Source organism: Artibeus jamaicensis, unplaced genomic scaffold, assembly GCF_021234435.1.
Source record: "Artibeus jamaicensis isolate MK-2021 breed Jamaican fruit bat unplaced genomic scaffold, CSHL_Jam_final contig_1015, whole genome shotgun sequence".
In the NCBI taxonomy this organism is placed as follows: domain Eukaryota; kingdom Metazoa; phylum Chordata; class Mammalia; order Chiroptera; family Phyllostomidae; genus Artibeus; species Artibeus jamaicensis.
The window spans coordinates 15,339,779-15,361,932 of record NW_026521194.1 but is presented as its reverse complement, the minus strand read 5'-3'; the positions used below and the strand labels follow the sequence as shown (position 1 = coordinate 15,361,932).

The following is a 22,154-nucleotide window of genomic DNA, read 5'->3' as shown; positions in this document are numbered from 1 at the left end:
CATTGACCATCTATTATATGGTAGATTCTTTCACTGGTGTTACTTCATGTAATCCGCATAAATACCTGCAGGGTGCATAATTCAGTCCACTAATACAATGAAGAAACAGACTCAACAGAGGATTAAGTAATTTACATGATAGTGACAATAGGGAGGGGACTTAAAAGGAGGTCTTGTATGGTTGATTATAAAGCCTTTAACTTTTCTCAAATTGGAGGGAGAGAGGGTTGAATCAGGATGGGCAGACGAGGAGATACTTTCTTTACATTATTCAAAATATTTTCTTTGGAAATACATTGTTTACTTTTTAGGTAATGTAAAGTAAGGTTGCTTTTTAAATAATGAGTAACAGCATATTGCCAAGGAGGGAAAATAAGTCATCTGCCATTAGAGGGCAGTCATTACCCATGAGTAGAATATCACATGCATGGCTTTTCCGTTTTATCTTTACTCGCAAAGTATTAAAGACAAACATTTTGACAAATATAATCTTGGTAAAATTTCCACAGAGCCATTCAGATATTCTGCAGATTATAATAAAATAATCTGACATAGAACCCAAGGGGTATTTTATGAATTATCATTTCCTTGGAAAAGACTGATAGAACAGTTTTGATTATGTATTCTGATTTTGAAGGTGAAGTTTCTATCAGAGAATGCATTTATTCTATATGCTTGTGTCAGGTGAGACATCTTTCTAGTAAAATCTGGCAAGTCGGGAGCTATGATTCATGTCAAAATGAATTTGCCTTCTACCAACCTCAGAAAATGAAATTGAAAAGCAATGGGAGAGGAAACAGTGTCAAAGCGTTTTACACGGTTAGAAATTTCATGATCCCATAAGGAAACTATTCAGTTTACAAATATATCACTGGCCAATTTTTATTTTTTCCCTTTTTTGAAAAAAACATCCTCACTTCCATTCACTACTTGGTCCTGAAGATCATCCATTGAGGACGCACCATGTAACTGACCTTTCTTTAAAAGTGCCAGTGGTCAGAGAGGAGTTCGAAGCAAACACTTGCTCCCAAAATCCTCACCGTGGGTTTCCTGTGCTCTCTCATCCCCGCAGCCTACCAAGGGAAGACATCCATCAGCACCGTGGGCACCTCCACCTCCGCCTACCGCCTGAGCCTGGCCACCATGTCCCGCTCCAACACCGGCACCGGCACCGTCTGGGAGCAGGACAGTGAGCCGTCCCAGCAGGCTTCACAGGACACTCTGAGTCGGACCGATGAGGAGGATGAGGAAAGTAGGTCACCCCCCGGGGTCCAGCAGGTGGCGGCAGACAGTGTGACACAGCTTGGCCCCTCGGAGGAGGGATTGGGAAGGGCTCCTGCCTTTCTAACCTTTTCCTGTTCTGATCTGCTGGCCATTTTTACAGAAAGGATTTCGAATGGAACTGTGGCTGATTCCATGATCCCACAGCCTGTTCTTCTATGCATTTCTTGAAATCCTTGGTCTTTTGGGAAGAATTCTGGCCAAAAGTAACTCTTTGCTTTGAGCTTACATATTCAACCTTTTCCACTCTCCTTTAAGTTGTGTGTAAATAATGAAGGGAAATAGTTTCCCCTTTCTCCTGGCCATTGTGCTTGGTGGGTTGATCCCTTTACATGACCCCATTGGACAGGGAAAAATGAGGACTTAGAAGAAATCAGCTGGCTATACTACCTAGAACGTAAACCAGCAGGCTGTCCCCAAGGAATGTAACCCAGGTTTGCCTTAACCTTGCCCCAGTGACTGGAGCAGGTGGGAGCCTCGAATGCATGTGCTTAAGACTTGGTGTTATGAAATGAGGGAGCTTGGTAGGAATAGACTTTTTTCATTTTTATTTTATTTTTTTTACATTCAAAATTATTCTCTGTCAGTTTCAGATGCACAGCAAAGTGAGTAGGAGCAGGTTTTAAAAAGGAAAGGGCGAACAGTTCCATTAAACACCACTGTTATTTAATGTTTTAAAGGTATTTCATTATCTTCCAAGGGTGTTTTAAACACACTCTGATGAAACAGTTATAAGCAAAGTGTGCTGTCAATGCTGAGGAATCAAAACAAGGTGAAGGGATTAAGCAAAAACATTAAAATAAGATAAAATGATAAAATAAACTTCTTGACGTAGACAACAGCATGGTGATCACCAGAGGTAAAGGAGGGTGTGAGGAGGTAGAGGAGGGAACAGCAGGGATAAATGATGGTGAAGGAGACTTGACTTGGGGTGGTGAACACACACACACAGTGAAAGCAACATCTAAATCTTCACTCAGAGCCCCTTCGTATGAAACAAAAAGGCCCACTATGAACTAAATTAAATAGAGGAAAAGGGAGTTGAGGTTTGAATATTAATTAACTGAGATGAATGCAAGTATTTTCGTATCCCACTACAGTTGGGTGTGTAGGAGAGGGAAAGAAGTAAATGCTTTTCAAAACACATATCAGCACAATGTCAGCAGACTTAGTTTCGGGGTTGGCCAACCAACAGAGTGATAATCGTGTTGTTCTGCACCCAGCCTGCGGACATACTTGTTTCCAAATCCCCCAGGTCGCGGCTGACGGAAGTACCCCTAAAATTATAATTAGGGAAATTTTGAAAAATCTTGAGGAAGAAAACAAAGTGAGAGAGATAAGGATCAGCAGTTTGAATGTGTTTTAAGTTCCTAGTAATAGTTAAGAGCTTAAAGTAATATCTGTTTTTCTTTAATGCTTGAAGGTACTCTCCACAGTTTTTTTTAAATGATGGAAAATGATACAACTTATCTTTAGTAGAGCTGAATATACTTTTCAGGTAAACATATGAACAAGTAGATGACCTAGGCGCTGGGAAGGAACTAGGGGGAAAGTGGAGAAGACATGAACCTACATAGCACTGACCAAGTGCCAACACTGGTACACTGACGGGCGTGCAATGTTTTGCGAATAATTCTGCTCCCAGACATCACAACTATCCCAGAAACCGGGTTGCTGACAGATGTTGTAGTGTGGTGGTGATGTGGGTGTGTATTCATTTATATGAGGTGGGCTATGAAGGCTAGATGGTTGATTGCTTTGAATTAAACTATTTTCCCATCTAATTATCAAACCTGTATTAAGACACAGCAGAATCAAGATGAGGAACAAAAGTGTATGAGAAAGATATGTACTCTGCCCTTTAAGATTTTAGAGGTCTTGTCAAGCAGATGACAGGCGTTTTCTGTAAAGAACATTGAACAATAGAGTGAATGGAGGGCAGCATGTGACTTGTCACTAGACAAATATTGAGGGAGTAAGTGTCAAGTGATCCAGGAGTGTGACAAAGAGGGAATCAGTGAGATCTGGAAAGGTCTTTGAATAGCTTACTCTATCTACCCTTTCACATGTTGCATGACTTTTAAGGCATTTACTTGTTTATTTCTCTGTACATTCACCTAAAAACAAAACTCCATTCTGTAACAAAAAAAAACAACTTCAAGCCCATCATTATATGGATAATTAAAATTTCTAGCACTTTTCATATTCATTGTCTTGTTTTGAAGTAAGTTTCATTAGAAATATAACCACTTGGAGTATTTTAAATAAGTGATGGCAGATGAGCTTAGAGGGTAGCAGACTTCACCAAAACCCCATGTTGAACCAAATATGTTCACTATTCAGTGGCAACAACATTAGCTCACTTAGAATGAGGCCACTTTGTCACAAATACTGTGCTACAGTTAAGTTTCATATGGATTTGGATATATTAATTCTGCTTTTATGGAGAAAGCAAGACTACATGCCCAAAACTTAAAATTGAGGTTAAAATAAACACTTATTTATGAACTTTTTGGTTTTCAAAAATGTTTTCCCAAAAATATCTGCAGCATTCTAAAAATCATTTAATGTACTGAGTGTAGTGTTTGAATGTCAAAGAAAAGTACTTGACTTTTTCAATAACAAGCGCCTCATTGAACTGCTCCTGGAATGTTTAAAATATTAGTCCGGCTTTTCTGAAACCATGAAATTGCAAATGTTCCTGACTTTCACAAATAATCTTGTAAGAATGGACAAGAAGTTCAAATTTATTTTAGGAACGCTGTTCAGAAGTGGGAGATGTGTGGATGTGAAGAATTCTTATTGGTCCCTTTGTGCAGATTAAAAACTAAGAACCTAAAGGTCTTTCTTTCAAGAAGGAGACACTTTCATGAAGCTTTATTGCCAAAGCCGCTGTTTCATCATCCAAATGAAGTAAGCAGGGGCTGTAACTTCCAGTTCTATTTACATTCATTCCCAAGGCAACAATGTCCAGTAACTCTAGAGGCTAAGCTGTTAAGGTCTCGGTTTTTTACACAAATAGGGAACGTGTTTCTTGAGACCCCCCAGGCCTTGGTTGTGCATCCGTGCAAAGGAACAGATGATAATTGAGCTTTAGAGAGTGCCGTAAGGTTGTATCCGAGCCAGGGAGCAAACCCGCATACAAATTTGGCTCCAGTTTTCTGATCTGTGTCATAGCTTTATAACACGCCCGTCCTCTGTCCCTTTCAGATGACTCTGTAAGCATGCCCAGTGTGGTAAGTGAACAAGAAGCTTACCTCCTGAGTGCCATTGGAAGGAGAAGGTTCTCCAGCCACGTCTCTAGCGCATCTGCACCTCAGGCTGAGGTGGGCATGTTACCCAGCCAAAGGTAAAGAGCCATGGATATCTTATACTCTGACTTTGGGGGAAAGGTTGTCTAAAAAATTCACTCCTGTTATTCTGAAAAGGCTGGAAGAGAAGCAAACAGTCAATGTTTTTAAGTAGACCATTGAACAAAGGACTTTTTGACCAGGGATGGTACAGGCAACAATTAGCAGAGAGTTTTCTAAGCCAGGGCAGTAGTAGGGATCTAAATTTCTGATCCAAGCATTTGTTTTTCCTTAAAGATTTTCCATAAATAGATGCAGGGTCTTCTTTCAAATGACATTCTTGTATTTCAGATATATAATTAGCTAAGCTAATAATGAGTGCCTGGCAAGTACACAGGACGAACCTGATGTATCTGGTGAAGTTTAGACTTCTGATATGTCATCAGCATTTGGTTGGAGGTAGTGAGGCTCAGTCAAACAGAAAAGGACTTAGGCTACCATGTATGACCTTGGTCATTTAACTAGAGCCCACAGTTTTTCCCTCTGTGAAATGGGGAGGCTGGCTAAAATGATCATTAGGTGACTTCTCTATCTACAGTTCTATAGTTCTATGACTAAACCCTTCAAAACATTTTCCTTGGTGTTCTCTGCTTCCTGAGAACATACAGTAAAAACTTAATGAAATAATCTGACATAAGAGTCAAAACATTATCTATTTCAGAGCCAATGATATTTTTACTTGAGGAACTGAATTCTTTCAAAGAATTGGCCTTATTTGTGGATTTTTTTCTGGTTTGTTGCTTGTTCTTAATAGCCGTAGATTCTATATAGTATAATTTATACATGAAAAATAATAAAACTCAGGGCATATTATAATATTCAGATGAAATCAGTTTATATGCAGAAATAATTTTCTTGTATCCAAATTCTTTAGCAAATATAAATAATTCATAAGCTAGACAGATGAAATAAAATTTGTAAAACAAAGTCTAATTTTGAGTAATATCAAAACATAAGGAAAAATGGTAAAAGATGATTAATAAATAAATTGTAAAGAAAGCAGTATTTTATGTGCTATTTAATTATTACCAAAATTGATTATATATAAGGGTTACTATCTTTGTAAGAGATTGTTTTACCTACATTTAGGAATTTACCTTTGAAAAAGAAGTCTTATAATAAAATATTTGTATAAAATCAGAGCCAAACTATAAAACGTCCTAAAAAAGATATAAAGTCATATAAGCAGTTAATATTGTCAACTGTCAATATCTTTTTAATTGTTAGCAATGTGCAAGTTTCTATCAAGAGTAAAATAAGACTATCTAGCAATTTATTTTAAAGTTTTATGTAAATTAGGGAGTTATAGGAATTTAAAGTAGAGTTTTTGTTGTTGTTTGTTATTTACCTAAAGTAACCTAGCCATAAATTCCTCTGTACATATCCATTTTGGGCTAACTCATTTCCAGGGAGAAAATTTGTTCTATTAGAGATATGTTAGAAATCTGGAAAAATAATATAGTTAAGTCCTTTGAGCTTCAGTTATGTTTTGAGGCTAGTGAAAGTAATAATGTCTGTGTCCATTAAGGAAAAAGGCCCTCTTTCTGGGGACAGAGGCTATTTTTACAGTGTGTTAGATTCCTTGGGGCCAGGCACTCCGGTTTTTTAGTTTTCTAAATGGTTTAACCAGTATTTATTGAGAGTTTCATGGATGCTTATAAGTTCAATGCTAGGCAGTGAAGGAAAGAAAAATAAAGTATGACAGAGTTTCTGTTCACAAATCCCAAAATCAATACCTCCCAATAAATCAATAAATGATTTAATTATTCTTTCGCCAACCTGACAGGTTTCTTCTTTTGCCATTTACAATTCAGTCTCTAGAGGATGGAGTGAGGAGGTAAAAGGAGTTCCATGTGCATTTTCCAGGGTTGCCTTCCTTCCATTTGTTTACTTGCATTTTCATTGCAAAATTAGCTGTGGAAGTTGGGTTCTTTCTGTGTTTTTCTGAATGGCATCAGTTCCAAGAGTTTGGTTGTGACTGTTCATGGTAAGTGGTTTCTGTATGATGAAGTCACAACAAGCAAGAAAGAAGCAGGATGCTGGTCAATGAAACCTCATGTACGTAAGACAGGTTAAAAGTACTAATCACCCAGCCAGTAGTTACCATAGCAATGATAGTTCCATCTTGTGCAGACTCATTCTGCAATGCGTTTCAGAGCTCGTGTTTCCATTTGGAGCTCACGTTAACTCCCGACTCTTGACTAATAAACAGATCACTCCTCTCAGAGTCCTATTCATCCAAAGTCCCGCCTCCCCCATTGCCTTGAGTCCTATGTCTTGACAAACCCAGCACAAGGTGAAATGGTTGACTGTCTCCTTTTCCTTCCTTGTTCTGTTAAATTTATTTATTTATTTTTGGTTTTCAGAAGCAGAAAATCGCATGCCCTTTTTTCTTTTTCTTTTATTTGTTTGCATTTTTCTTTCCCTAAATGCTTCATCTCCCTACCCCTCCTGCAGTGAACCTAATGTCCTCGATGACTCCCAGGGCCTGGCCGCCGAGGGCAGCCTCTCTAGGTACAGTGTCAATGCTACCTGTCTATTGGTGTCTGTGCTGGGAAACTAGCTGTTCCCTGTCTCCTCTGTCTCTCTGTCTCCTCTTGCCCTGTCTTGATATCTATTTCCATTTCTTGCCCTTTGTTGCTCATGAACACACAAGCCTGGAAGTCAAAGGTGTAGCCTCCTTCATTTTCAGCTTCAGAGCTTAGTCACAAATGGCCTCAAACTCTTACTACAAAAGAAAAATCTGTGGAGTTCTTTTAGGGGCTTGGCCCATCAATATCTAAAATGTTTCATTGCCAAATGTTAAATTTACCCCATCTAATCGTTCCCTCCCACACTGACATTCCTTAAGAAATATTGTTCAGAAGCCAGTTAATACAACTCCCCATCATCAGGAACCCCCTTATTAAATCCACACAGTCCTTTTAGCTAATACTGTGGATGGTAAGAAAGTAATATTATACTGAGAGTAGCAATGTAAATACAATTTATGTAATTCCTTCTCTTGGATGCATGTTATGTGTCATGCTATTACAGTAGCTTGATCAGACAACACTTACATAAAGAATGTCTGTCCCAGCACAAAGATGACTCCAAAACTTGCCTTGAAACAGCAGATATGAACACTTCTTGGTAAGTAAGAGAAGTCTTAGAGTGCAAACAATATAATGTCATGGCTATTGTTTTAAACCTTCAGAAAGGGGGTCTGCACCTTTAACACTCAGATAAACCATGTCAAACATTCCTAATCTTGTGCTGTTGATTCACACCTCTCAACTAATCCTCATTAGGGGTAATGCTTCTTGTTCATTCTAAGAGTGCCTTTGTTCCATCTCGAGACAACATTCCCTTTCAGGTTTGCATTATTGAGTGAGTACAATCTACCCGTGTTTATTGCTTTATCACAAAGATGAGGAAATGTTGAGAGGCCGTTCCAGTGACAGGTCGTCCTTTGTTTTCTCTGCATCTTGTTCAGATTTCACATTTTCTTCTACAGTTGAAAATGGGAAATTTCCTCCATCATCAGGTGTACCTCTTTTCTTTTACTGGACCCATAATTCATAGCATTCATTTGTGTTTGCGAGCCCTTGACTTGACGGAGCAGTCTCTTATAGGTGGTAATTGTGGACGTGCCACAAAGTGCAGACTTACTTCCACAGTCCAGAGCTTAAGGGATGAGGAAGAACAAACCAGCCCTCACATGGTGTCCCTTTGTTGCTCACAGTGCTTACAGCGATCAGAACCACCGTCTAGCACTGTGGCCACTGCTTTCAAAGAGTTCACTTGTTAAACACTTAATATTACATGCCAGACAGGAGAGCCTTGATTAGAAGATAATTTCAGCATCCTCCTGAGGGGAGAAAGTGTTAAATTAGCCTTCCACTTGGCCAACTTTGAGTGCTTTTCTGCTTAGGCCAAATTCTGTTCTTGCTAACCAAAATGAGTCCCGGGTTGGTGAGAAACAGCAGCGGTTTGAATAGATAGAAACTCTCCGATGGATTTGGTCCCCTCTGGCAGGCTCAGGGTTCAAATGACTGATTTGGAGTTCTCTAGCCCAGTCCAGTCTGCCTGGGTTCAGTGTCAATGGGAATAAATCCAAATTCTTGCTATGTGAGACTGGTTCAGAGCCAAAGCTTATAGATGTTATCTACAATTGAATTAGTCATGTCAGGACTTTGATGATTGATTTAGATCAACTATGGTTGATCTGTTGTTCCTGTAACTGTTGTTTGGTTGTTCTGGGTGCTACCGGTCACCCTGAACTTCAGTTTTCATCATTAAGAAACTGGAAGATGGGGCATTCCTTTTGGAATCTGACTAATTCTGTTAAAGCAAAGGCGTTCCGCCAGCTGGTAGCACATCCACTTTTGCCACACACTGCAAATTGTATCTCTTGAACTTCATCATCACCAAGTTCTCTTTGGAGGAGAGGAACTTTGGGCATTTGCCAAGAGGTAGGTTTATAAAATAGAATATGTATTTGTTATAGTTGGTTTGCAAGCCTTCTTAATTCGAGCATGAAACTTCTTTATGATGCAGACTCTAAAAAACCTAAAGAAGCAGTGAGGCATTAACCCTGTAAGTCATGTGTAAGACACAGAGCATTCAGGACCTAAAGTACACTTGAAGGAGTTCTAAGGAAAACCTGGCACCAACGCTTAAAGAATATCAGGAAGCATGTCCAATGGAGAGCAGTGAACCCAGCTCCTCTCTCCATATTTTGGTTAATTTTTCTGAGGATATGCCTTTGAAAGAGCACTCATTTTAGGCAAAACAAGCAAGTTGGTTCTGAGGGCTAAATGAGGAAGAGACCGAGATGACCTGATGATGAACAGATGGAAAAAAATATAACAATTTTGCAGACTTTTTGACAGGTTCTGCTAGGATGAAATCTGTGCTGATCTATTTTAAAGGTTCCTGACAAGAAATTTCAGTCTGTTAAAAGCACTAGCCTATTCAGAGAAGATTCTTTTTTTAGAAATTAATACATTGAATTAATATTCTATGGCAGAATTCTCTTTTGTTAAGAATGTTGATCTTCCCTTCCTCTGCCCACCTCCCAATACACACACACCATAGACCATAGTTTTTCTCCAGAAAAATACAGACATACAGAAGGTCAGTCAAGCCTGGATGTTTATACTTGAGTATTAGATTTTGTTTGGACACGTTAGAACAAATTCAAATGGCAAAAACTGGCAATCACTTCTACTTTTTTAAAGAGAGTTTACAATGCCATCTGATTCCATAAAGATACTTTTAATCACAGTGGAAAATAAAAATATGATTCAAGATTGAACAAGATATATAGTCTGGGTAAGACAAAATAAAAAATAACCCAATTAGTAGATTATATCTGGTAATCCTCCACATTTTCAAAGTATAAAAATTTGGCGAGTACTCTCAAAGGACAAAAAAAAAATTGAAACAGTCCTTCTACATACTTTGTCATTGCTAAATCAGTTCTTATGTGAAATCTAAGGTCCAGATTATTCTCCCCTTTTAATCTGATTCTAGCCCCTCATCTCTAAATTCTCTGGTACTTAAAACCCATTTTCTTGGATATTGTGGAGGCGGAGTAAATTTTAAGCAATAATATTTTACCGGAAAAAGGAAAAGCAGGATTTTGTCTGCTCTTAAATTCCTTCTTCTCTCCAAGTGCTTTATGGTGCCTTTGGTTCTGGTTTTAATCATTCCCATCACAGGGCAGTTATTAAGGGTAAATGACTGTGCTGTGTGTCTTGTATTCCACTTCTAGATTTTTCTAACCACATTAAAACCAAATCTAAAAATGCAGATAAACGCAGTGAAAATACTACTTCATTTTCCGTGTGCCAGTCTCCTCACCCAGGGCTTCTACTTACATTTCTAATTTATGAATACATTTCAATCTATACACTTTTATAATCTGAGATGAGTGACAAGAATTTTTACTGTGTCACTGAATGGCCCTTTATTTGCCTACCCTTTGAGAAATACCATTAGAAAATACATACATACTTGCACACCACAATTCAGCCATCATGCCGAAACAAGGAAAAAGAGGTAATTTGTGCCAGAATTGCACAACAGTATCTAAATTCCTCTAGCTTATAAATAAATGACTTCTTCCCCTTTTGAGTAAGGTGTTTCTGTTTTTATGTAGCCGTTTGAGTCACACCAGTTCTGCTAAGCCCCAAGTGCACCGGTTTCTCTAAAACTCACATCATGCTATGGTTTGCCGTTGTAATGTTTTTCAGTGACTCAGAAATACAGAGGACAGTTTTAGCTTTGACTTAGTCTCATTCGCTTTTATTCTTATTGTTTCGCTCTCTCATTTAGCAAAACAGTAGAAAGGAGTCATTTCTCATTCCCAAGATTAAAAATTTTAGGAAGCCGGTTTTCTATTGAGAGCAGCGTGGGGCCGCCACCTGGGTCTTTTCCTGGTTAGTCTGAGTATCACACACCTATGGCCACGCTCTGCAGATCTTACAGGTGACTTGTATACTGCATGATATACAGAGAAGCTAAGTTGAAACTACTTCTTATATGTCACTTCAACTTAACGTAGACCCAAGAAAAAGAAACACATTCTGCATAACTTCCATTATTAACTTCTCTGACAGTTTAATAGTAATGTGTCCTAACTGCACACAGTTAAGCCAGGCTTTGATGTCCCAAATATAAATGTTAACATCACATTTTTAGGGAGAATTTAGCTGGGATATATCACCAAAGGTATGTTCTATAAATCCATCTTTGATGTGTGACTTCCTCTGATGAAATACTGTAACATTTACATAGAACAGCTAATTACTAAAGCTATAAACTTGACCTATTTCTTGGAAGTAAGCCTCTCTATCCATAGAGAAAATTTTGATGCTTATTATGACTCTCCCTTGGAATTACCATCATGAAGTTACCATTATGTTCTGACATTTAGCACTCTCTGAGTAACATGTATTTCTTTTCTTGCTCCATTTTTTTTCCTCACAAACTTAGACTACTGAATACATAGAGACAAGTGGACTGCCTCGATTTCATTTTCTCTGCCCAGTTATTATCAAACCATTGTACTACCTACTTCCTCTTAGTGCTCTAAAAGCAATAAACTGATTACCAATATCAAATGTAAAACAAGGAAGCATGCCATATACATATATACATTACTTTTCATGTTCAAGCCATCTTACATCAACTAACTTCCTTTCTCTACCTTAATGGGAGGTAGGTGGTAAGTATTGACCTCCCCTTATGGCTAAGGGAACTGAGGTAACATTTAGATGTCAATGATGAATCCATTCCAATGAAAGCTTTGCTTGGTATTTGGGAGAAATGTGTTTCTACCTTTGTGTATGTGGTCATTGAATACTCTTTCCAATGTAAGACACATGTTAAGATGTGTAATTGATAAGGAGATGTCATTTCAAACACAGTCTGGATTGCTTATCAGAATTTATTTCATTGTTCCTTTGGGGTAATTTTCTGTCTTCATAGAAAAGTAATATATGGTACAATGTCACATGTGTATAAAAGTAATGTACATTGCTCTTTAAACTTGCTATTTAGGAGAATAAGAAAGTTTTGAAAACATCTGTTTGGGGGACTCCTTATGGAATTCTGTATTATCTGTCCCAAGTGGTATAATTATGATATAGTCACACCCTTATTTCATAAAAAGTTAGATAAACTCCATTTGGGAGTCACTGATTTTCTTCTAGCGGAAATATAAAACTTTTTGAAAATGACAGGTGTGCCTTTGTCGACCATGTCATGATGAACCAGTTGTTAACACAACAGGGGAACATCCGATTGTCCATCTTGCCACCAATTTCTCCCCCTACAACTGCAGCAAGATTTTTAGATAACTCATTTTTAAAAAAATGAGAAATGAGTAAAGTTTCTCTCTCATTTTCCAAGACAGTTGGTAACTCTGGATTTCTCTGTGGGATATTTTATTCTAAAAACTATTTGTAGATGACTCTCCTTTTGCAAAGGCAAAGCAGCAATTGATTACCCATGAACCAAACAATCACATTGGCATCATCCACAGGAGTGCAACGTTCCCTGGGGCACAGTACATTTCCTCCTTCCACCCCACTGCCATGATAAACACCAACTACACATGCATGCAGAATGAGAAAGGGGCCTGGGCCCACGACAGTGTTTTCAGCTTCACCCAACATGAAAATAGTGACCACGGCCAGTAGGCATTTTGCACATAAAATACACGCATACACAGCAAATTTGGGAGGAGCAGGTTGTTGCTCTTATAAATTGCATAATATATTTGAGTGCGGCTACTTGATATTCATGGTTACTCTTCTGAGGTCTACTGACAGATTAATTACTTTGTCAGCCTTTTAAATCTAAAGCCATTAAACAATTTGTTTGCCCATGTGACTATTTATTTACTCATAGTCACAGAGACTTCAGGCTGCAAACATGTGTTGAATGTGCCCCTTCACCCAAACGGATTCTGTGTCTGATGTGCTTGATATTCGTCCATCTTACTTTCATTTAAATTGAAATTTTAAAAAAGGTGTTCCCATCCATGTGGTAGAGTTGTTTGTGTTTGTTCGTCGCCACCTTTTACCCTCCCCTTGGAAAAAAAAATTGAGATTAGAATATGACATCATAAGCCTTTTGGTGGCTTCCAAACCAGGGGTGTGATTGAACCAAATGCTTTGTTGAGTGATAGATAAGGCATCTGTGATTGAAAACAGAATCTCAATTTTGGCAGCTTGGGGCTCCAAGGCCTCATCCTCCCTCCCAAACCTTTGAAAACTCCTGTCTCAGGGGTTCTTTCCCTAACTTCCTTCAAAGATATAAATGGTATCTTTGAAGTGACCATTTCATATGAGTGATTTGGGCTAACACCCACCAGAGGATGGTCTTCTGTACTGTCTCCGGGTGCCCTAACACTCTTGGTGCTTGACAGGGTGGCAAGTGTGCAGAGTGAGCCTGGCCAGCAGAACCTCCTCGTTCAGCAGCCACTCGGGAGGAAAAGGGGCCTGAGGCAGGTAAGCAGACATGGAAAGGGCAGGACAGACAACCTGTGAAATGAAAGTTCCATTCAGTTTTGAGTGTCCATCTAGATTAAGGTTATATTTTGCATTCTTCCCACCTGACATTAGCAGTACGAAGCAAATTTAAATCATGGTAAATGCTTGAGCAATCTGAGAGTTTTTAGCGTCTGTGTTAGCTCATATTAGCAAAGCTGATTACTTAGTTAAATAAGTGGGCCTGTGTACCTCAGTTTGTTTCCAATCCAGAACCTTTCTTTCCTAGCCAAGTTTAATGACCAAGGAAGATTTGTTATAAAATTGATTTCTGTGTGAAACATAGACATAGCTGCCCTTTCTTCATCATTTCTAGATCAATGATCCAAGTTAAAACTGAAATCAAAGTAGAGATTAGCTCTATGACCCTGGCTGGTGTAGCTCAGTGGGTTGAGCATGGGCCTGCGAACCATAGGATCATGGTTCAATTCCCAGTCAAGGCACATACCTGAGTTGCAGGCCAGTTCCCAGCAGGGGACGCACAAGAGGCAACTGTACATTGATATTTCCCTCTCTCCTTCCCTTCCCCTCTAAAGATAAATAAATAAAATCCTAAAAAAATTATCTCTATGAATTTCCTTAGATGGGTTTCCTTTACATTACTGTCTAAATAAAAATCAAAATGAGCCTTTGCAGGGTTACTCTGATGGGAGCATCCCAGCACTGATCTGGATACCAGATACTTCCCAAGCATCTGAGGTTTTTCATCATCGTTCTCCTCTTCAAGACATTGCATATGTACAACTGCACCTTTTAGATGAACAAAACCTGATCTGTAGGCAATACGTATTAGTTCTCTATCCTAAAATTCATGAAAGTTCTCACATGGGCTATTTTAAATTATGTTAATATTCTTAAGACATAGCATTGGTTTAAAGAGATGCCAGAATCACATACTTATAGTTCAACTTGCAGGAAGAAGTTTAACGGCTACAAATGTAAGAAACAGCCATCAGTTTCGAGAAACCTGTAGAGTAAGGTATAAAGCACAGTCAGAGTCTTCTGTGCACAGCGCCTTCTCCCAGGCCTCTTTGCCAGCTTCATGCTCCCTGTGTTCTTTAGCTAAGACGTCCTCTACTGTCACGTCAGAAGACTCAGACTGAACCCAAAAATCGCCACGGGGCTCGGCTGTCAACCACTCGGAGGAGCATTCAACCTAAAACAAAGCCATCTGGTGAGACCTTCTGTGTTCTTTCTGATTGTACCACTGGCGTGACGCCACAGCACTGAGCCAGGAAGGCCTGCAGAAACCCACACGGATGAGTGCCACCTTGGGAAGGCACCAGGATAAGGGGGAAAGTTTCCCAGAACACTTTAGTGCCTTTTCCCTTCTCACCTTTCCCAACCCCCATTCCTACCCCCAAGAATCTAGAGAAATGGGAGAGTCCAAGGTAAACTATGACTGCTATGTTATTTGACTGTAGAAGATTGAATTTTCTTTACTCGAGCCAAGAACCGGATTTGTTATAGGTTACTGAAGGCAAAGAAATGATGGATAAAAGGTATTTTTAAGTCCTGTTGACAGTTGTTATGAGTGATGACCAGCTTCACCTCCTAATGCTCTGTGTAAATCTTGTCTTTAGGCCATTTATATAGACAGATTTTTTTTTCTACCCAAATCCTGCTTTTTGTAAGAAGGTGAAATCCAAATGTGCACCTAATAGTCAAATGTGCTTTCGTTTATTAATGAACCAGCAATGTCTTTACTAAGAAAAGCCAGGAGGCACGGGTTAATGCTAATTGTTAAGCACTGACTACCTATTTCTCCTCCATTTACTGCTTTACTTCTGACCTACAGGGGATCAGAAACGATCTGTGACCTTCATTGAGGCTCAGCCAGAGCCAGGAGGTGCCCCAACAGATGCACTTCCTGCTACAGTCCAGCCACAAGGCTGCAGCCCAGCCTTGTCCGGGAAACCAGAAGGAATGGACAAACCCCTCCTCACATCTTCCCCTGCCATTGCTGCTGCTGATCTTCACAGCCTGTCTCCCAAGCAGGGGAGGGCGCTGGAGAAGCAGGCAAGGCTTTCTCCCTGCATTCTTATATCTGGCAACGACTTTGATGTGCACATTTTTGTCATGTAATTCAAGTCTGGGTCTGTAATGTTATGCTAGCCAGAGAGACAGTGGTCCTTTCATTATGAAAAAAGAAAGTTTATATGAAGTTTATGGCCAGGAATACACTTACTTGAGAAGCAAAAAAGAGAAGTAAGTCTTGGTAGTCTTCATTATGAAAAATGGAAAATATTTCACAGCTAAAATAACCACTGAAAACCATATGTAGTACATAGTTTAAAGAGAGTTCAATTGCTAAAACATTACCAATTTAGATGTAGCCTTTAAATATAGGGCCTTCTGTGTCTTGTAAGATGAAAACTTCTTGTTCTGACTTTTTTCATTGTTTTGATTTTTTTATGTTTTTGATTTTTTTTCTTCTTTTGATTTTTATAAATGAATTCCCACAGGTCCCACTTTCTTCTCATGCAGTATTTAAAGAAAGCCAAGGGGCAATATTACTATATACATTTGTGTAGTCTTTGATGATTAAAAAGCATCGTAACACTATTACCTCTTTTATGTTCACAGTCTACACAAGGTAAGCAGATATTATGCTCTTGGAACAGGTTGGAAAACTGAGGCTTAGGAAATCGGAAGGGCCTATATACGATTTTACATGTAACAAAGGCTAGAATTGGCACTTACCTCGTAATTCTTTGTCCAGTTAAAGGTCGACAACATTTTTTAATTTTAAAAATGTTTTAATAAACATTTTAAATATTTTATTTGTTTATTTTTAGAGGGAGGGAGAAAGAGCAGGAGAGAAGCATCAGTTTGTGAGAGATACATTGATTGGTTGCCTCTCACATGCCCCCAGCTGGGAGCCTGGCCTGCAATCCAGGCCTGTGCCCTGACTGGGAATGGAACCAGCGACCTTTTGTTTTGCAGGCCAGCATCTAACTGAGTCACAGCAGGCAGGGCACAGACAGACAACATTTTTGATACTATTCCCTGGCACCCATTCTACCTTCCCATGACATTATGGCCCTTTTAATCATAGAGTGAGACCCTCCCTGCTGAAGAAAGAGAGAAGAAGGAGGACCCAGAAGTACAAGGGGCAGCGGCACACAGCCCTCTCTCTACTCAAATCTCAGACCCTGAGGACTTCACAGGCCTTGAGACATCCATCCTCCTACAGCATGGAGACACGGTCCTTCACATCAGCGAGGAAAACGGCATGGAGAACCCCCTGCTGTCTAGCCAGTACACTTTTACTCCCACTGAGCTGGGGGAGATGCGTGTAGACCTAGATGAGTCGCACGTTTAGTTCTGCCTTGTGTAAGGGTTGCAAGTGTAGACAAGATGCGGGGGAGAGGGGGAATCACTTGGCTAACAGTCGAAAAATTCTGCTTGGAAAAGGTGAAAACACAGCACTTTATATCTGATGGGTGACACAAATCTCGGTAGATTTTGCTGCCAGTGTGCATATTGTTTCATAAACATCTTTTAAAAATCAGTGGATAAAATGATTTACTTGTGTGAAGAACATAAAAACCAGGGAGGAATGAGGGGAAAGAGCCATTTGCACATTGCTGATGATACAAGGAGGCTTGAGCAGTTAAAATGCATATTATTACAGAGCTGCTTCCCTAGAAATATTAACAAATACGTTCCAAAAGGGAATGAAATTTTTTGAAGTTACTCACATTATACATCTCGTGCAAATGTTTATTTTTGTAGTTTCAAAAATATTAAATCAGGTGGCTGTACAAGTAGCAATTTAAATAAAAATAATAAATAAGGAAAATATGAGTTTGGGGAAACTAAATGATAAATAAGCCCATGGTCATTTTTATTCTGATCGACAGCCATTTAGAAGAAGGAATAAATACTATTTTTAGAGCTGGGGACTTCTCAATATTTATTTTTCAATTGTCATTTTTATTGAATGTTGTAAATCATAATGCTAACACCGTAAGATCGTTGCATTCATACTCACTCACATTAGAGAGAGAATATTCTAGAAATTATCAGACATTCTGAACTAAGAAGAGCCTAAATAGCCTACACTAGAATAAAAACTAAATGTAAATATAATAGCTAGAAAAAGATGGTATTCCTACTTCTAGCCCTGACTACATCAATGCCAAGGTGAGGAGATACGGGAAAATGCGATTGTGTTCCTTGCAGCAGTGCCTGCCCTCAAGGGCATATTTTCAGATATTAAAGTTATCGATAGAGTAGGTTCACTAAAATACTTCTCTATGTTAACAATAGTCTTAGGATCCTTTAGACACTTGAGTTTATGAGGAAACAAAGTGAGCAATCTCTTCAGAGACACAGCTTGTGAATTTTACTTTAACTCGAAGTTCAGTTACTCAAGAAAAGTATAAAACTCAAAAGGCTTGTGAGGCCATACCTACTGTGTTATTGATGCTGTAGTAGGGCTTGGTATAATATAGCTCAAAGCTGAATTTCAGAGTTTTAACAGTTTACATTAGAAAACTGTTACAGAACTACCAAGCATATAAAAACTCATATGCCTACCTAAATTGGTATGGTGGTAGAGAGAGTGTGTGTGTGTGTGTGTGTGTGTGCGCGCGCCTGTGTGTTTTCTAGTCCTACAGTTGAAGCTAAGTACAGATTTTGATTACATTGCAGTGAATTTAAAATACATTCTATATGCTTCAACTTTGACTATGTTGGCTCTGAAAAGTATGTGGATGTATGAAGGAGACCTACTAAACGCATCCAAATCACAAAGGAAAATTACTGTTCTGTTAGAATTGTTCATGAAATAGGCATCATTTATATTGTGGTTTATACTTGCAAATATAAATGGGGATTTTGGTCATATTAACTAAGAGAATGAAAGATATCTGAGTTAAAGACAGTGCACAACACTAAAAATTTCAAATCTGTATAGCTTCAGGAAACAGAGGTTCAGGAACTAGAGGTTTCTTTTATGCTTTACAGTATTTTCAAAACATGGACACAACGCTGAACTAGTTCTCAAATGCAGAAATATACATGTAAGTGGGTTTATGATTCTTTCTAAGCTGATATATTTTGCCTGTTAAAATGATGCTGCTCAGTTAGTGTTAGAGGCCTTATGTTTGGTCATTACAAGTGTCTGGGCTCTCTCAGTCCCTATATATGTCTGTGTGTGCTTCCCGTTTGTGGACTCTTGATTCAAATTCTCTGTGTTTAATTGTATAAAATATTTAAAAAATAAAGGGGTCGAAGAAGATTGTTAAATATCTGACAAGAATCCTAAATACCTTTATATATATATATAAAAAAGTTGGGTTGTTTTGAACTTGATTATGCTGACCTGTCTGCCTTTTAGCCTGACTCCTTTACTCTGGCGTTATGGAAGTCTGTTGGAATCTTTTTCAATAAGCTCAGTATTATCATATCTTGCAAAAAAAAAAAGCCTCCACTCTGAGAAGCTGGGCCTTATAGAGTGGGACTGTTTTCACACTGGGACTACTGAGATTTTGCAGATGTTTGCATCTGTTCCACTTAAGGTGCCCTTAAATGTGTTGAATGTAATGTGTTGAATGTTTATGTGTAATTGATAAAGTATCTATATGTGTGTGCATAAGATTGTCACAAGATGTATTCTCAGGAATACTGGTACCTGGAGTTTGAAGGAATAGTATTTAAAAGCAAATAATAGTGGAAGATTAGAAAATGCTCAAGATACTTAATTTTTTGCAATGTTCAAAATATTATTGAGTATATGATAAAAATCATTATGTATGATAAATACTAGATCATTTCTTAAGCTATGATGCTTAAAGATATTTATCTTGTTTAGAGGAAAATTAAAACAAGCACCTGTTTCCCATGTATAAAAAATTGGACTCAACCAAGAGTTTGCTTTTTCAGAAATTAACTTTTGAGAGAACTTGCAATAAGCACGTACCACCCATAAGGGTGGATGTAGATTTATACCACGCAGAGTCAATTAAAGCAGTTCAAACCCTGGATACAGCATTTTCTATAGCAAAATACTTTACTTCATTTTTCAGTATTTGCTGCTTTTTATAATTCTATTAGATAAGTTATTTGATCTTTTCCAAAAAAAATACCAAACAGAAAATGGAAACTGAGTTGTTGAGTGCATGGAGACAAGGCGCTGGGAACTACAGTGTCAACATTGGGCATGGCCATGGCAATGCGGGGGAGAACAATCTGTGCTGTTTGGGGTCTGCTTAGAGAGTGTTGAACAGGCTGGAAGCAACTGGTTTGCTATTTCAGGCCTCCAAGAGTCCCTAAGGCATGGTGACTTCTCCCTTCTTTTTAGTATCTATACCTTTAGTCAATAAAGGACATTGTCCACTATGCTGTACAAGTCCAACAGTATCTGAGATGAGAATAGGGTATATGTAAGGACCAATAGAAAAAAAAGAGTTAAAAATAGAATTACAGTCCAAAACATAAATACTCTTCCTCAAGTTATATAGCATACTTCAACAATCTCTTGAATTTGCTGCTATCACACCAAGTCATGTTATTGCCCTGTGACCTTACACTTCCGTTCCATGGCCTTGCCCTTGGCAGTGAGTAGAAAGTCCCACTTCCTCATGCACTTTAGTGGGCCTCACTGCAGCAATTCAGAAACAGAGTTTGATTTGACACTCAGGACAATAAAACAAGTTAAGGGTAGAATGTATTTGGAAAAGTTTAAGGCAAATTTACTTTTATTATTTTAGGATCATTTAGCATTACACATCAATGTACCTCCATAATATTTTTCAATAGTCACTGTGACCGAAGGATAAAAATCCTTTATTAGCCATTTACAGGTAAAAACAAATGATTGATTACATAGCCAACTTCTCTCAGATGACTACGAAGTCTGTTACGAATACTGGATGACCAAAGAGCATGGAAAAAAATACATATGAATAAATACTGAGATGTTTATGAAAGATATTTATGAAAGACATTAAGACTTCTGTGTTTGAATATGCACATGTAATAAAATAAATCTAAAAACATTTGAGATGACTGTTTCATTTCTCATTTCTTAGCATAGGGAATAGTTTAACTCTTAAGGAAAGTATTCCTTTTTGACCCCTGGGTGTGCCTTGTTTGTTTAGAACCCCTGGGGTGAGCCTTGATGTCTCTCTTCAATCCCCTAGTCTGGCCTGTGCTCACCCTTCAGTAGACACTTAAAATTCTTCCTCCAATCCCAAATGAACTACATTCTGCTCATGAATTCCACCCTTAACTTTAAAAATAAAGCAGAATGGCCATATTGGGAGACAGATACCCCAGCTTGATTTCTCTGCTCAGGTTATGACCTGTAATGACTGGTAGATTTCCCAGGAGGAATATTAAGGACATGTTTGTCCTCTGAATGTGGCCAGAACCACCATGGGATTCAACTTAACTATTTCTGCCTTTTATACAAAGTGCTGTATCCTTAGCCTCATGGTATCCACCTGTGAGCTGCATGCAGCCCAGGATGGTTATGAACGTGGCCCAACACAAAATTGTAAATTTACTTAAAACCTTTTTTTTTTTTTTGCTCATCAGGTTTCATTAGTGTTTGTGTATTTAATGTGTGGCCCAAGGAAACTCTTCTTCTTCCAGTGTGGCCCAAAGACACCAAAAGGTTGGACACCCCTGCATGGTGTGTTAGTGCTAAATCCATTGTTTTCCTCATGTGGTTGCTTTTCCTGTCCTTTCCTGACTCAAAGACCCTAGATACATTTGGCAGAGGAATAGACACTCTTATACCTCTTCTGGATTGTGTCTGAACAGTAAATAAATGGACTATAATTTGTCAGTGAGCATTCCTGAGAGGGAAAAACAGAAGGTGAGAGGAATGAGGGCCAGAAGCAGACAAGGAGAGTAGTAATAATAGCCACCATAATTTTGTTTTGAGCAACAGACATAATGTACTGAATGCATCACCTGGATTCACTTATTTAATGCTCATAACCTCCCTAAGCACTGGACACTCCTTAGCAGAGGAGGAAACAGTTGAAGGAGAGAGAAGTGACTTTCCAGGTCACTGTGGACTCAGAGGAGAATTAATTTGCTGTCAACCCTGAGAAGGAATTATTCTGCTGAGATGGACTCCCCACGGTAAACCAAGAGCTCAATTTTGTGTTGTATTTTTTATTTTTATTTTCCAATTACATTTTACTTTCAATATTATCTTGCATTGGTTTTGAGTAAGTAGCACAGTGGTTAGACAACCCTATACTATACAAAGTGTTTCCCCCAATATTTACAGTACCCACCTGGCATGATACATAGTTACCGCAACATTATTGACTTTATTTTCTGTGCTGTATTTATATTCCTGTGACTATTTTGTGACTACCAGTTTGTACTTGTTAATCCTTTCACCTCTGATCTAGTCTCCCAATTCCCCTCCGTTCTGGCACCCACCAGTTTACTCTCTGGGTCTTGAGTCTGTTTCAGTTTTGTTTTTTCATTTATTTTGTTCCTTAGCTTCCAC

At 38.6% G+C, this 22,154-nt stretch overlaps 1 protein-coding gene across 3 annotated transcripts in view; it reads left to right on the top strand.

Moving 5' to 3' along the window:
• Positions 1 to 17,305, top strand: part of UNC80 (unc-80 homolog, NALCN channel complex subunit) — a 180,608-nt gene extending 163,303 nt beyond the window's left edge. For 2 of the 3 annotated variants that reach the window (XM_037166053.2, XM_037166054.2), the window contains 7 exons: positions 1,073 to 1,252; positions 4,492 to 4,630; positions 7,089 to 7,145; positions 13,552 to 13,633; positions 14,735 to 14,846; positions 15,471 to 15,676; positions 16,737 to 17,305. In XM_037166053.2, the coding sequence (XP_037021948.2) occupies positions 1,073 to 1,252; positions 4,492 to 4,630; positions 7,089 to 7,145; positions 13,552 to 13,633; positions 14,735 to 14,846; positions 15,471 to 15,676; positions 16,737 to 16,997 (1,037 nt within the window). In that variant the 3' untranslated portion in view covers positions 16,998 to 17,305. The remainder of the gene's footprint in view (positions 1 to 1,072; positions 1,253 to 4,491; positions 4,631 to 7,088; positions 7,146 to 13,551; positions 13,634 to 14,734; positions 14,847 to 15,470; positions 15,677 to 16,736) is intronic. The other variant, XM_037166055.2, reaches the window with a different exon arrangement.
• Positions 17,306 to 22,154: the final 4,849 nt, after the last annotated feature.